The following is a 14,836-nucleotide window of genomic DNA, read 5'->3' as shown; positions in this document are numbered from 1 at the left end:
TAAAGCTGGACAATCAGTAACCTTTTCTGCCAATTCTTAACAGTCGAATCCACTCTCCATCAATTACACTTATGAGTTTCTCCGAATTCTGATTTCTGAATAATCATCTGTTTTCACACAGGAATGGATTAACACTTATATCGGGGCTTCTGTGTGATTTTGGAATTGAATTCAAAGCTTTGCTTTTCCAATTGTTATTCATCTTTACTCCTAACAATACACAAGAACAATTGAAACAACCCAGATAAAATACTTATGTTTTTAAACACCCGAAGGTGACCATCCAGTAAAAAATGCAAATACATTGTTTACAAAAAATTATTGCAAAAACGCAAAGAATCCTTCACTCACGCATATAGGACAACATAGGTTTTGAAGCAGTGAAAAATGAATAAAAACCTCCTTTTATATGAGAGTAAATACGGTATACTATTTATACATTATAAACAAACTGAGTTTGACTACACAATTTATTTATTAATTATATTATTTAATTTTACATTATTTAAACAATAACATATTTATATCAGTTAATATTACATTTACAAAATTAAAAACAATTACTCTTAATATTATGCAAAATTTTTCCATTGCATATTCCATTGCATAATACAAGCCAATATGTTTGATTATTAAACTACATACAATATTTACAAGTAATAAATCAAAGACTTCTTGAATTTTCACTTAATAAAATCAATGATCAACAAAAATATAATAATATTCGGCATTAGTTGGTGGATAGCATTATCAGGCTAGAAATGGCTATAATATTAATAATTTATAAGACAATTTGGCACTAGAGTTAGGCACCATCTCTTCATAAATTTAATGATTATAATTTTAATTGAATAATTTAAATAATTTAGAACTACTGGAAGAAAAAAACGGCCCGGAGCAGAACTCAAACCCGTAACTCCCGCTTACCATGGACTGGGTAGTGTAATTGGCAATGCATCTGCAGGTAAGCAGGAGTTGCGGGTTCAAGTTCGGCTCTGGGCCGTTTTTTTTTCTTCCAGTAGTTCTAAATTATTTAAATTATTCAATTAAAATTATAATTATTAAATTTATCAAGTGATGGTGCCTAATGCCTAACTCTAGTGCCAAATTGTCTTATAAATTATTATTATTATAGCCATTTCTAGCCTGATAATATTTGGCATTAGTTGGTGGATAGCTTTAAATATATCCGGTTTGATGATGATGTTTGTTTAAAAATATGATAGATTTTAATTTCTATTTAAAGCATTACTTTGTTGATATCTTTTGCTTATATCATTTCAAATCAAAAAAAAGTGTTTTATCATTAAAAAAAAACTGACTGCCCAAAATATGAGAACCAAACAAGAGATGCAATCTAAACATCAAAAACTATAAAAATTTCTAATATAAAAAATGGCCTAAAATATAGGACTATAAGTGTATGAAATGAGATACTCAAATCAAACAACCTAATATGTAAAGTCAACTAAAAGCATCTGTATATTCTTTTTCCACTTTCTACAAACATTTCAACAAATTTATGATTCAATTTTTATAGAAGGCATTAGCACATTTAACTAAACAGTTGGCTTCATTTCATTCATTGTGAGCAAACAAATTATAACAGGATGGCTAATATAACTTAGTTGGGAGATTGGAAATAACACAGTGATCCAAACTATGTAAAAAAGAAACTGTTTATCAACAAATAATTTTATACAAATATTATGGTCAAATTTACAAACAACATTAGAACAATAAATTTAAACAAGATGAAACATAACTCTGATTGGATTATGTAAGCATTTTTACACATGATTGAAGCAATGTCTGTATGTTATTTTGCTTATATTGGGCTATGTTGCTGGGAAACAATCAGTTATTCTATCAAATCTCCCATGATGATTTCCAAGCATGTGATATGATTTTGACGCCTTTGTAATTAATAGCCTTGGGGGCAAGGGTCAAGTGATAAATTTCTAATCTCTGCAGGTGTTTTAAGTTAACCATTTCCCATGCCAGACACTGCTGATTAGTATCTGGTCGTATCACCTTTTGCTTGTATTACAGCATTTACAAATGTATATGCAGTAATACAGACAAATGGTGATATAACCATATACTAATCAGCAATGTCTGAAGTATTTTTTTGTCAATGATTAGGAGTGTCTGAAGTTTTCTGTATTAATACAAAACTACAGCTCCTAAAATACAGGATGACTTACATGTCATTTCTAGACCAATGCTTAGCACATGGCAGGCTGAAAGTGTAATGGACATCTGTTAAAACATAGCTATTACTTTTATGGTAGTATCAAATTTATCAATGATACAAAAGTTATGAATAAATTTTAGCATGTTATAGTTCTTCAAAGATATAAATATTTATTAGAATAACCAACTTATAAACAGTACAACTTTTTTATATTTATTGGAGAAAAAAACATTTTACAATATTGGCAAGTACTGTACAAGTTTCATGAATTCATTATTTGTTATAAATATCAACGTAAGTAGTTCACAATTATTTAAACATGGATATGTTGAGATGATAACATAAATATAAAAATGCAGTATAATCAAAATCACCTTAATTATGATCAAACTAATTAAAAATGATTGCATTACATTTTATTACTTACTTCATTGTGTGTGTGTGTGTGTGTGTGTGTGTGTGTGTGTGTTAGTGTTAGATATTAAAAGTAAAATCATTAAATATACATACACATTAAATAATGATAAATCCAATAATAACTTTCAAATGGTTTGTGCAATTAAGTGCAGAACAACCGCCTATTTCAGCTTAAAATTCAAAACTAAAATTACAGTAAACATGTGGCAACAGAGTATAGTACACTGATTTGGCCTAAAAATGGTGTGTAAGTCAGTCTGGGTTTAAGGAGCCTTAAATAAGACCCTGAAACTCATCTTCAGTAATTCCATCCCAAACTTCTTGGATTTTTTTTATGTAAGCCAGTCACTATCTGTTGAGATCTTTTCCCTGTCAATTTTCAAGGAAACAGATCTAGACTACTAGATGGTCAACTAAACACATTAACCTGTCAGCTGCACACTCGATAATCCAAAACAACACCGCTGTTGCGTACAAGTTTTGTGGTTTTTAAAGTGGTTTTTCAATCTGCGATATCTCGCTTAAAAATTGTAGTAGATATAATCTGTTTTTGGTTTTCTATCACGTACATATTACACTTTACGAGTGTTAACTTCAAAATATTATGTATGTTTAAAAAAATTAATAAAATTTAAGATTTTAAAATATTTAAAAAAATATTTTTTTACAAATATTCCGTTAATTTGTTATATATGTTACTTAGATATGTCTATTTTCTGTCAAATTAAAAGAACTGCAGCTTTCTAAATCAACGTAGAGAAATAATACAATTTATAGATTATAACGCCGATCGGCGTGGGGGGTGGTGGGTTTTTTAAATCTAGGTCGATACACTTTTATTATCGATGATGTGTATTTGATTCTATTTATACATTTTTTACACTATTGTACTAATAGTAGACTATAATAAGTGATTATTATTTTATTATATTAACGACTGTACATGTATTTCGTATGTATTACAGAAGTACCACGATAACCGGAAGTACTTTGTTTTTTGAAAGATTTATGGCTGAATGGTTTAAAAAACATGCTTATTTGTTAAATAGGATAAATATACATAAAAATTTATTAAATTCAAGCTAAAAATAGATGAGAATAATGATTTGTAATTGTTTGTTTACGTTTGTAGTTGACAATGTAGCTCCAAGTTGGTATAACTTTTTCCAAGAAAGTTTCTACCCCACAAACTCAAGTCGATGCTTATTGGTTAAAGGATAGTCATTTAGCTATAATATACCAATTAGAGCCAAATGGGCATGCTAACTAGGATTTTATTATCAAATGAACAAAAGAAGAATCTCCCATAGATTTAACATAGAATGGGGGAGTTTTGTGCCGAAATTTAAAAATATGGGGTGGTAAATATCTTATTCGTTGAGACAGACTTAGTCTATGTAGATGAAAGCCAATCAGTGCTTAAATCGCCACCAACTAGTTAATTACGAAAAAAAAATTGACACTTACTCCAACTGGAGTACTCCACAACAGTTTAACGAAAACCAGTTACTACAATTGGAGTACTCCACAAACAACTGGTTAATGTTGTGATTTGCAAGCCTTGCCCTTTTTGTTTTCGCAGTTTAACTCAGAAACAGGAAAAGAAGAAATAATTAAAACATTTATGCTAAACAATTACCCAAAAATCTTGTTGGAAAAATGGATACAAAAATTAGAAAAAGACGAACAGCCAAAAAAACAATTAGAGAAAGAAAAACAATTTGTAAAAGTAATGTATATACCAGTTATTTGAAAGAATTAAAAAAGTAATAGAAAGAAAAATAAATTTAATACCAGAAAAAATAAACATAACTAAAAAATATCTTTGTTACAGAAATGATGAAAAATATGAAACAACAGAAGAAAAAAGGTGTAGTGTATTCATTTGATTGCAGTTGTAAACCAAAGAAAACATATATTGGGGGAAGACTGTTTACTCCAATTTGCTTTCTTAATTTGCAATCCAGTCCTACAGTATAATAAGTCATATTAATAAATTAAATGATAAAAACTTTAAGTTAAGGACACAAAGGCATAAAACTTGACATAGAACAAGTTCTCGATTCTCGAATTTGAATACAGGTATACCTCGAGTTACGTCGCTCTCGATTATACGTCGTTTGTCAAAAAAGTATATGGAAAAATAAAAATCAAGTTTAAGTCAGTTTATTCAACTTTAAATCCGTCCGACATAAACATTGAAGACGTAATATCACTAGAAAAGTGTTGAAAGCACATAAAATCATATTAAAATATGTACATTTACAGTAAATGTTAATATAATCATCATAAATCCTAGAAAACGAACCATGAAAACATCTGTGTTTCTGTGTTGTCGTCTTATTTAGCGGTCTTTAAGTGCTCATTATTGGCGTTTCCTCCATTATTGGCATTTAGTTACGACATAGTCGAAACTATGACTTACGTCGTAACTACACAAGTAAATTCGACTTACGTCGCCTCTCCTGGAACCAATTACCGACGTAAGACAAGGTATACCTGTACTCTCATTTTTAGTTGTAATCACATTGGAATAAACCTACTAATAAAATTTTTTTTACATAAGAATGATTTTATTATAAAAATGAATGTAACTGTGTGACATCCATCTGGTACAGTTTAAATATTGAAAAAAATTCAGTACTGTGCAATTCTGGTTTATGCAGGTTTTACTGTATTTTTAACTAAATACTAACTTTTAAAAAATATCAATTCATTTATTATCAATGATAAGCATACCTGATAAATTTCATAAATTCCTTTTCTTCCCTCATCACATTCTCGTTTCACCCAATGTCGATTTAAATATGAACAAATGCCATTTAGAACTTTGCTTGAAAACTGATATTCTTCCCATTGTTTTGTGTAAAATCTTAAAACTTCCTCATCCATTAGATCTACCCCATCCTACAAAATAAAAATAAAAAATTATTTATATTTGAAAGTCTGTAACAAGTACTTTTTAACTGACCAGACTGAAAAACAATTTTCCTTCAGAAATCTTCTATATTGAAAGATTTCTTCTCCAAATTTACTCCAAGATACGAAGGGTATTTTTTAAATAAGGTCCGTTTTTTTGATAAGAAGAAAAATACTGTAAATATCGTTAAAATATATTTTTTCCCATATTCTACATACTTTTATCTACTTTTCTACATAATTTCCATTTTTGTCAAACATTTGTCATACCGCTCAAAAATTTTTTAAATTCCGACTTCAAAGAAATCTGCCGCCTGCCGCCAGAAGACATTAGGCCACGCCGCTTGTCTTGTATGGCACAGTGGAGTTTTCTCAAGGTCACACAATAAGCATCAGAATTGATTTTTGTGCCTCTTGGCATAAAATCCACTAACAAAGTCCCTTTCCTGTCCCAAAAGACAGTTACCATGATCTTTCGTGCTGAAATTGAACAACAGATCGTATCTTACAGTCGGCGGGAGACTCAATTTTCTTAAACATTATAAACTTTTACAGCTCAGCACACAGACAGGCGATACGGCTGAAAATGGCATCTAAACACGCCCATTATACCTTCTTAAGCCTTTTTTCAAATTTCCGGTACTAAGTACTAACATTAACGACCACTTAACTAACGTTTTCGATCGCGCAAAGCGATCAAAAACGTGCAAAGCATGCTGAAAGCAGATGCTCATGCACACTGCTGCAATTGAGCGTCACTCTCATTCTCATTCACAAACGGACCTTATTTAAAAAATAGCCCTCATATATTTAAGTAAATACAGTATTTGTAATAAGACACACCTTAATTTCTATATTCTCATCCAGAGATTTTTCTTTTTTGGAAAATATACAACTTGAGACAAATTTATGCCTTATAACATGAAAGATATTTGTCTTAAAATTTGATAAACTTCTCATAATTCCCTCCATGTTTTATAATAACTGGAAATTATTTAGTTCCTGACTGTCAACTTTATCATATGTTATGTCTTTATAGTGAATAGAAATAAGCAATTGACTATTAAATAGAACAAATTAAAATGTCAATAATATTTATTTTTTTTGATTTTATTTAACCATTTATTATTACAATAATAATAATCTCTCTCACTAATCACCTCCTTGTTGAGGTTGGAGAGCTTAGTAGTACCAATGAACTATACAGCCATCCTAAGTGGGCAACTGCTAAACTATGTTCTCCATATCAGCAGCAGCTGATCTATAAATGCCTGCCTTTGGGTATACAAGCATACCCATTTATGTGGAGAAAACAAAATTGGTTGTTACACATTTGCAGCATAATACTGGACAGGATGTCATCCAGATTAACGAAGTCCATATTTGTTGGTTAAGGCAGAATCTTGTGTATAAAAAATGCACCACAGTCTCCCTTGGCCACCATGGAAAATGCAGCACTGGCCTGAATACCATTTCACTTAAACACAGTGGATAACACATACCAACCCAATCAATAATGGCACATTCAAAATCTCAGCATGCAACCAGCACCTCTGTTCAAAATCTCAGATAACTTCTGGTTGCTTCCAACAAACTGTAAGTGTCTTTTTCAGTGTTTGATACACCAGCAAACAAAATGGCAGACACCATGATGCTCGTAAGAGCTCTATTATGATTTGCCAATTTTAAATTTAATTGATTTGTTGATAAATAAACTCTGAATAAATTAAAATTTGGTTTATACATTAACAGAATATTTTAATATACTAGTATATTTACATAAGACATCACATAATTTGTTTTAGTTGTTAAAGTGTAATCTTAGGATTGATTTATTTATTTAAAACTCCTATGGAAATTTAAAAAATCTTTATCCTTATTTCACTTTTCAAAATATTCATTTTTCATTGGGCTGTTCTCATTAAATAAGTTCAAAAATAAATGTAATGTAATGTGGAAGGCACATCATTTGCCATTTTTCTTGTTTTTCTTTCCTGAAATTCCCAGGAGTCAGATTGTGTGTTCTCTAGAAAATGCCAGTGGTTGCATCACTTCTGGCAGCATCTCACTCGATTTATGCCGAGATTTCAAATACACCCTATGCTTCAGCAGAAATCCAGCTGCTAACCACCAGGACCAGTAAAACATGCCAATAGATAAAGTGGACTCAAAAAATGAATGACTTCATCTTCCATATCTACTACACCATTACAAAACTTCAAACAGACATTACAGCATGTAGACAGACACTTCATGACAAATTCACACAAAAATACCCACATCTCACTGTTACAGAACAAAGGATTATTAAGCAGAACAAACTAATTCCACACAACAATGTTACCACACAAAGCTTCAACATAACAAACAACAAGTTGCAGGGCAGGTACATCACCTCACAAACAGTAAATCACATGGAAGACAAGACAGACATTGAAAGTATCTCAACAGCAGTCACTTAAAAAAATGTACACAGCATTCCATGAACCAATAAACACTATGATTATAACTAGTTACACCATAGACACAGAATTAACACACAAATTTATTTGTAGAAATACTCAAGAAATATATTGGTTCAGGTTTGGTTTATTGCTGTTTTACATGGTTGGTACAGCATGGCCTCATGGGCCATGTTGTACCAACCATATGGTAAAATGCTAAAATAAACTTAAGAAAATGGTGCTCATAAAGGTAGCAATTAATATAAAATAGCAACATATAAATGTTTCATAAAACCATTCAACAAAAACAAAGTAGATATATACCAGGGGTGGCCAACAAGTCGATCGTGATCGACCGGTCGATCGCCAAGCCAATTTTGATCGATCGCTAGCGATATCTTGACTTAATGTATTATATTTGTAACCGACGCAACTGTATTCATGCAGTTATGACTCGACTCATAAGCAGTGAGTGCACTTCGTACTGAAACACAGTGTATAAACATAGTATGTATTTCACACTTCCCCTCCCCTCTTAGACTATGCCGATGACAACAAGTCGATCGCGACACATTTTTACGATAAAAAGTAGATCTTACGTGCACAAAAGTTGGCCACCCGATATATACAATAAAGCATAAAATACATGCTTAAAAACAGTAATATATATGTGAATGATAAAATAATCACTCACAATGAGTTAAAATAAGAAAACTATGTCAACAAGTATAACAATGGTAAAAGAATGATAAAAACTGAATAAAACCAATCAACCAGAACAAAAACAATAAGAGTATACATATAAAATAAAGTATAAAACATGTGCCACAGAGTTAAAATAGAATTAAAGTAATATGTGAGGTAAACAAGCACTGCAATTCAAGAAAGGTTGGCATAGAAAGCATGACAGTTCCACTGAAGGATTTTGTTTTACCATGATGATGGTGGGTGTTTAGCATGTGCCACGTTTCTCCTTAACATTACTTTGTTCCAATATGGAGACAATATTATAAAGACTAGATCCATATCCTCTCCAACTTTGGAATAGTCACTGCTAGTTTTAAATTAGTTTCGATATGAGTCTGTTAGCAGATTTTCTTGTTTTAATGTTTACTAAATTCATTGCAGGAAAAACAATTCACATACATAAGTTGTAGAAAATAACATTTGAATTTTTGCTGCATACTTCCTTAAGCTGGAAAATTAATATATTTATTGATATCTTATTCAACGTGGGCTGCATGCGGCCTGAGGGTTGCAGGTTTGCCCACTCCTGCCTCATGGTTATTTTATTGAAATAAAAAATACTGTAAGTACTCATACCTTTAATAAATTGAGTAAGTAATTCTTCAAGAAGTCCTTTAACCTTTTATATAACTCAAAACCGACAAATTGAGCACCACCAGGAGGATGTCCCTTTTTTCCTTTTGTTCCTGTTGCTCGTTGTCCTGACTGGTGAACACTTGTACAATAATCATAAACATGACTATTATGAATTAAGAAAATATATTTAAGATTTCATATACCAAGAAGCTTGACATCTAACAAAAATCAATTTAATATCAATAAAATCAATAGATAAATTTATTATAATTGTAATAAAACTAATTTCAGAGTGTGACAACTCCAAGGAAATACAAAGTCACAAATGCTAAACTGATTGAAGGAGTCAGTTTTCATTGGATTAGATGTTTTTCATGATTGTCCCACCTGACCTGAAAACATCAAAATTGGCAAATTAAGAACAATTTTTAAAAAACAAACAGAATTTTCTGTTCATGTTTTTAAAACAAACTGTTTGCACATCCAAATTTCTTCAAATTTTTGAAGAAATTTGGATGTGCAAACAATTTTCATTTCAAAATACTATGAAACATACATAAAAAATACTGCAAAAACTATTATTATAAAATAATCTCACAAAATAAAAACAGTAGTCAATTTACATTCCACAAAGTTTTTCTCATGAAATCTGAAGATATGAAAATATGTAAATTCACAGATGTTCTTATTCAAATTTATTAATTTTAATGCTTTTGGCCTGATGACGGAATCAGAGGCACCCCGAAAACATTTAATCCAATAAAAACATTAATTTCTTTAATTAGTTTTGCATTTTTTTTGGTTATTGTAATAAAATCTATTAAATAAAAAAACAATTTATGTGTAAATTCTTATTATAAAAATCGTTTTACACAAGCTATTTATTAATAAAAATCCATGAAAATTAGCAAATGTACCAAAAATATTTCATGATGAAATGATCCAAACATTTCTGTCACCATACAAAATGTCAATCATAATATCAGAGAATTATAAATTAAAACTATCTTTGCTTAAAAATCAATTATTTTTCAGATGAAATTAAATTAATACTAGTTATTAATTATTACCATCTTAATTCTAGCCTGAAAATAATCCAATTTTACAAACAGGAAACTCTTCACCACCTGTTTACAGACCACTCTGACTTACAACCAGCTCTCTAGAGTGGAGAATCCCTTTCTGAGTCTCATTGCTGCAGTCGGTCAGTATTCACTACACAAAAAGAATTTGAAATCTCCAAGACTGCATATTTTATTTATAAATTTGTACTTTATTGTGCACCCCATAGTACAAGATGTCAGTGAAAAGAATAGCATGACTTCACCTGGAGGAAACATCAAGAACTGAAGGAAAACTATTGATCTTCAGATAAAAATCAAACTACTACGAAGCTGGTAAAAAGTTAAAATGGCAGTACACGACTTAGGGTTGGCACATTCGACTGTTTTGACAATCTCAAAGGATAACAATAGTGTAAAAGAGGCATTGAAAGCATCAAGAGGATTTAAACCCATAATATAGCAAAAAGCCCTCATTCATAAAATAGAGAAATTACTGGTGATGTGGTTTGACAACCCAATACAAAAAGATTTTTTGTTAAATAAACTAAGTAATCCATCATTTACTAACAATCCAAACGTTGCAAGGTTCAGAATAGATCTTCCCGATATACATGAAAGAAATACTATGATTGCATACACTACTATAAATATTTTAATAGTTTTATTCCAGCTTCCTGGCTTTGTCTTAGAATACCCATAAAGAATACATGCAACACTACTTGTATTGTTACTCCTTTTTACCATTTATCCATTTCACATATATCCTTTTTCTACTGATTAGCTGGAAACATGAACAATGTGGAAGACATGCTTTGCGTTGATTTTTTACATTATAAAACATCTTGTTGACGTCTATTATATAATTCTTAACAGTTTGTAAAATGTGACTTTATGTATTTTATTGCATTTTAATTCTTTTATACTTTACACAAACAAATTTTATGGCAATATCCTATACTCCAACTCAGTTATTATATTGTTTTTAAATTTTTGTCTTACTTTTAGCATTATATGTATTTAATATTTTAGACATTTTTTGTGTATTCCATCTTATTTATATTTTTTTGTAATTTTCATTTATGTTTTACTATGTCGGTTGATTTTTTTTTATGTATTTTATCTTTTTTCGTTATGGTCTTGTTATTTATTGGGGGAGAAGATCTGCTGTCCAGCAACATTTCCTAATGTAGATGAAATAAATAAATAAATAAAATACCAATGAGCCTTTTAATAACTCAAGCCAAAGCATGCAGATCTTTGAGATTTTGAAGGTGTGCCAAGGCAAAATATTGAAGGACGCATTTATGCAAATCATAGATGATTTCAACAGTTTTGTTATTCATTCTGCATAATTGGAGTATCAGTGATAAAGTGGCAAGCACAGACATACAAACAGCAGGAACGTTTGTTGACCGATTTGACGAAAAGTGATTACTTCTCAAAACAGATCTTCAATGTGGACAAAACCACACTTTTTTGGAAAAATTGCCTGAAAGGTACTGAAAAAGAATTAAAAAAAAAGTGTGTTATAATATACAGAAGTCGTGATAAGTTTGGGAAAAACAGAATATTGTGTTGCTGAAATAATAATGAAGTAAAAAAATATTGAAGAATTAATGGAATGTGTAGAGGGAGAGATAACTAACAAAGATTTAATAGGGTTGGTAGTGCAACAGAACTTGGAAGAGGAAAGAGTGGAAGAAATACAAAAGAAGTTCACTGTAAAGGAGTTTACTGGTGTGTTCTTGAAAGTGAATGCAGCTATACTAGAGTATGAATCTTAATATTGAATGATTCACAAAATTGGAATGGCAAATGAACAAACTTTTATGAAGAAAACCATGAAATTTATGAAGAAAAGAAATTTACAAAGCAGATCAGACTAAAAGGATTCTTCTTGAAAGTTACACCCAGGTCTCCTACTCCTACAAGTACTTCCATTCCTGATAGTTATCTATCTCCCTTTCCCAGGTCCTCTACAGCTCCTTGATAACTCCGACGATAATGCTCATCTAGAATCACTACCACACTATGAAGGATTCGATGACTACAATATTAATTTGAGTTTTCTTTTCATAAATGAACTTCAACTTTTTTGGTACATCATTTTTATAATTTCTGCTGATTGTATTTTTATGTTTTGTAATATGCAAGAGATGCAAATTAAAACAAGATTATCAAGCTGAGTTTCCTTTTCACCTTTTCTTTATTCAGAATAAATAAAAACTATTAGGTTCCTCACATATTGACAATTTGCTTCATGACCTAGACATAGGAACAAAGCTCAGTGAACGAGTGAGATATGCCTGTACATGATTAGCTATAAATTGGATATTAGTTTAAAAAGTAAGTATATAAATTGAAATCAGTTTCTATATTTTCAAGGTAACTTATCTTATTTTTCAGATTTTATATTATTTATAAACTCAAATTCTCATAATTTTTGCAAAAATTTTCTCCAAAGGTGAAGCAAAATTCTATAGAAAATATATGCAATGATTAAATTTTATTGGCTTTTTAAACTTTGCTCATGCCTTTTATCTTGAATTCTAATTGAAATAAATAATATCAGCTTTGAGAAATTTAACAAATAAATCAGAATCATCCATAATTCTAATCTATATATAATATTTCTGATTAGAAATAATTTTAAAAATTTTAACAATATAACATAACTAAAGCCAGAATCCATTACCAAACAAATATAAAACTACCTGGGCTATATTAAGAATAACTGAGTAATTAATTAACAAAATTTAGTTTAAATGTAGGTAGTGCTGCCATTCTGTGAAAAGGTAATAATTAGAAATTAATTTTTAAATTAAATAATTATAAAATTCTGCAATCTAACTTTTCTACTAAACTGTAGCACTTCTATTCTTCATACACTAAAAACTAAAGTTCCACTTCAAACTATTTTTAAATATCCAGAGATGCACTCCTTGCTCACAAGTGTTAATACTCATATTTAATTTGATTTAAATTCTATTAAAGCATTACTTGGTTTTTATTCAATCATTTTTCTCAAACAAGAGTCAAGCCAACAATCTTGCATATTGGATAAGTATATTATCACACTTTCATCCGGACTTCTGTCTGATTTTCATTTCCAAACACACAATAAATGAAAACTACCAGATATCAGCATGACAATAAATTAGTAGAAATACCTGTAGAATCTAACATAAACCTGGAAGCCAAGGCTAGAAAGAGCTGGATCTGCAACAGTTGAGGGTTTGAATTCTATTTCAAATGTATCTTTTCTTTAGGAATTCCCTAAAGTATTTAATTTGCTTCAAATTAATTCATAATTATTAAGATTTATACAGATCAGTCGGGCACAATTACTTATCTTTAAGACAAATTCTGTAAATAAATTAAAAATTAACCTTAATATGTCCCAAAATAATTTAGCAGTTGTAGACTGTGTTTAATTGTCTACATCCCTGCAAAACAACCGAAAACATTAATTTTTCTGTAGTTTTGAGACATTCAAACAAACATTACATAAAGGATACGTATATAATTCCATATATCTAGTCTTCGACATATTTTGATGTTTATTTGTATAAACTTGCTCAATGCCATCTTTCAAGTCACCCCAAATTTGGTCCAAGTCAATCTGTTTTAAACCGTGAGTTCCCTGGCGAGAGTTGGAGGTTGGAGATGGTCCTGGTAAAGCCATTGTTATTTTACAACTTATAAAATTCTATATCTGTAAGAAAAAATAAACAAAGTTTTAAAAAAATTATATTAAACAATTTTTAATATGTTGTTTGAAAAACTAGTTAAATTTTTAAAACATTATGTTAAAAACAAATAAGTTATTTCATATGCTTTTGTATTTACACTAGTTATTTATGGTCGGTAAAGTAACTCCCCGAGTGTGTCGACATAAACGAAAGGTCAACATTGACTGCAAATAAAATTTGAATAAAAACGTTCTGTTTACAATAATTACAGAATTGCACAGATGGTCTCTTTAAATATCAACTCGTCATATATAAATATCAAGCTTTTTAAATTACTCATATAATTAATAATTTTATATTTCATAAAAATATTAAAATTAAGTATTTTGAATTCATTAATAAATCAAGAACATTTTATTATGTTACTATAGTGACAAATGCTACTAAAAGATATCCTACTCCCCTTTTAATCAAGGTCAACCAAAATCATTAACCTTATTTCAGTATCTTGATCTTTACAGGGAAAAAATAGGATTTCTATCACAATTATTTTAATGATTTAAATGAAAAAATTCAGTTACTGTTCTGATGCAATCAAAAAACTGGAAACTCAAGAAAAAAATTAATCTCTTCATAACTTTATTGGAAAATACTACATGCATTTGTTTGACAAGAAAATGTCTTTCAGAATGAGAAAAACATGCTTTGAATTTTGTGAAATTAGTTTCTATCAAACAAAATACACACTACAATAAAAATACAATTAAATAACGAGTAAAG

The 14,836-nt window shown here is 29.9% G+C and overlaps 1 protein-coding gene across 2 annotated transcripts in view; it reads right to left on the bottom strand.

Moving 5' to 3' along the window:
* Cul1 (cullin 1) overlaps nucleotides 1–14,836 on the bottom strand; it is an 88,890-nt gene that overhangs the window by 25,802 nt on the left and 48,252 nt on the right. For both annotated transcript variants that reach the window (XM_067275244.1, XM_067275243.1), the window contains exons 2-4: nucleotides 13,883–14,079; nucleotides 9,301–9,463; nucleotides 5,354–5,521 (exon numbers count right to left, since the gene is read on the bottom strand). In XM_067275244.1, coding sequence (XP_067131345.1) covers nucleotides 5,354–5,521; nucleotides 9,301–9,463; nucleotides 13,883–14,049 — 498 coding nt within the window. In that variant the 5' untranslated portion in view covers nucleotides 14,050–14,079. The remainder of the gene's footprint in view (nucleotides 1–5,353; nucleotides 5,522–9,300; nucleotides 9,464–13,882; nucleotides 14,080–14,836) is intronic.

This window comes from Centruroides vittatus, unplaced genomic scaffold (assembly GCF_030686945.1).
Source record: "Centruroides vittatus isolate TY-2023 unplaced genomic scaffold, ASM3068694v2 contig_602, whole genome shotgun sequence".
In the NCBI taxonomy this organism is placed as follows: domain Eukaryota; kingdom Metazoa; phylum Arthropoda; class Arachnida; order Scorpiones; family Buthidae; genus Centruroides; species Centruroides vittatus.
The sequence above is the reverse complement of the archived record's forward strand: the minus strand, read 5'-3'. Positions and strand labels throughout refer to the sequence as shown.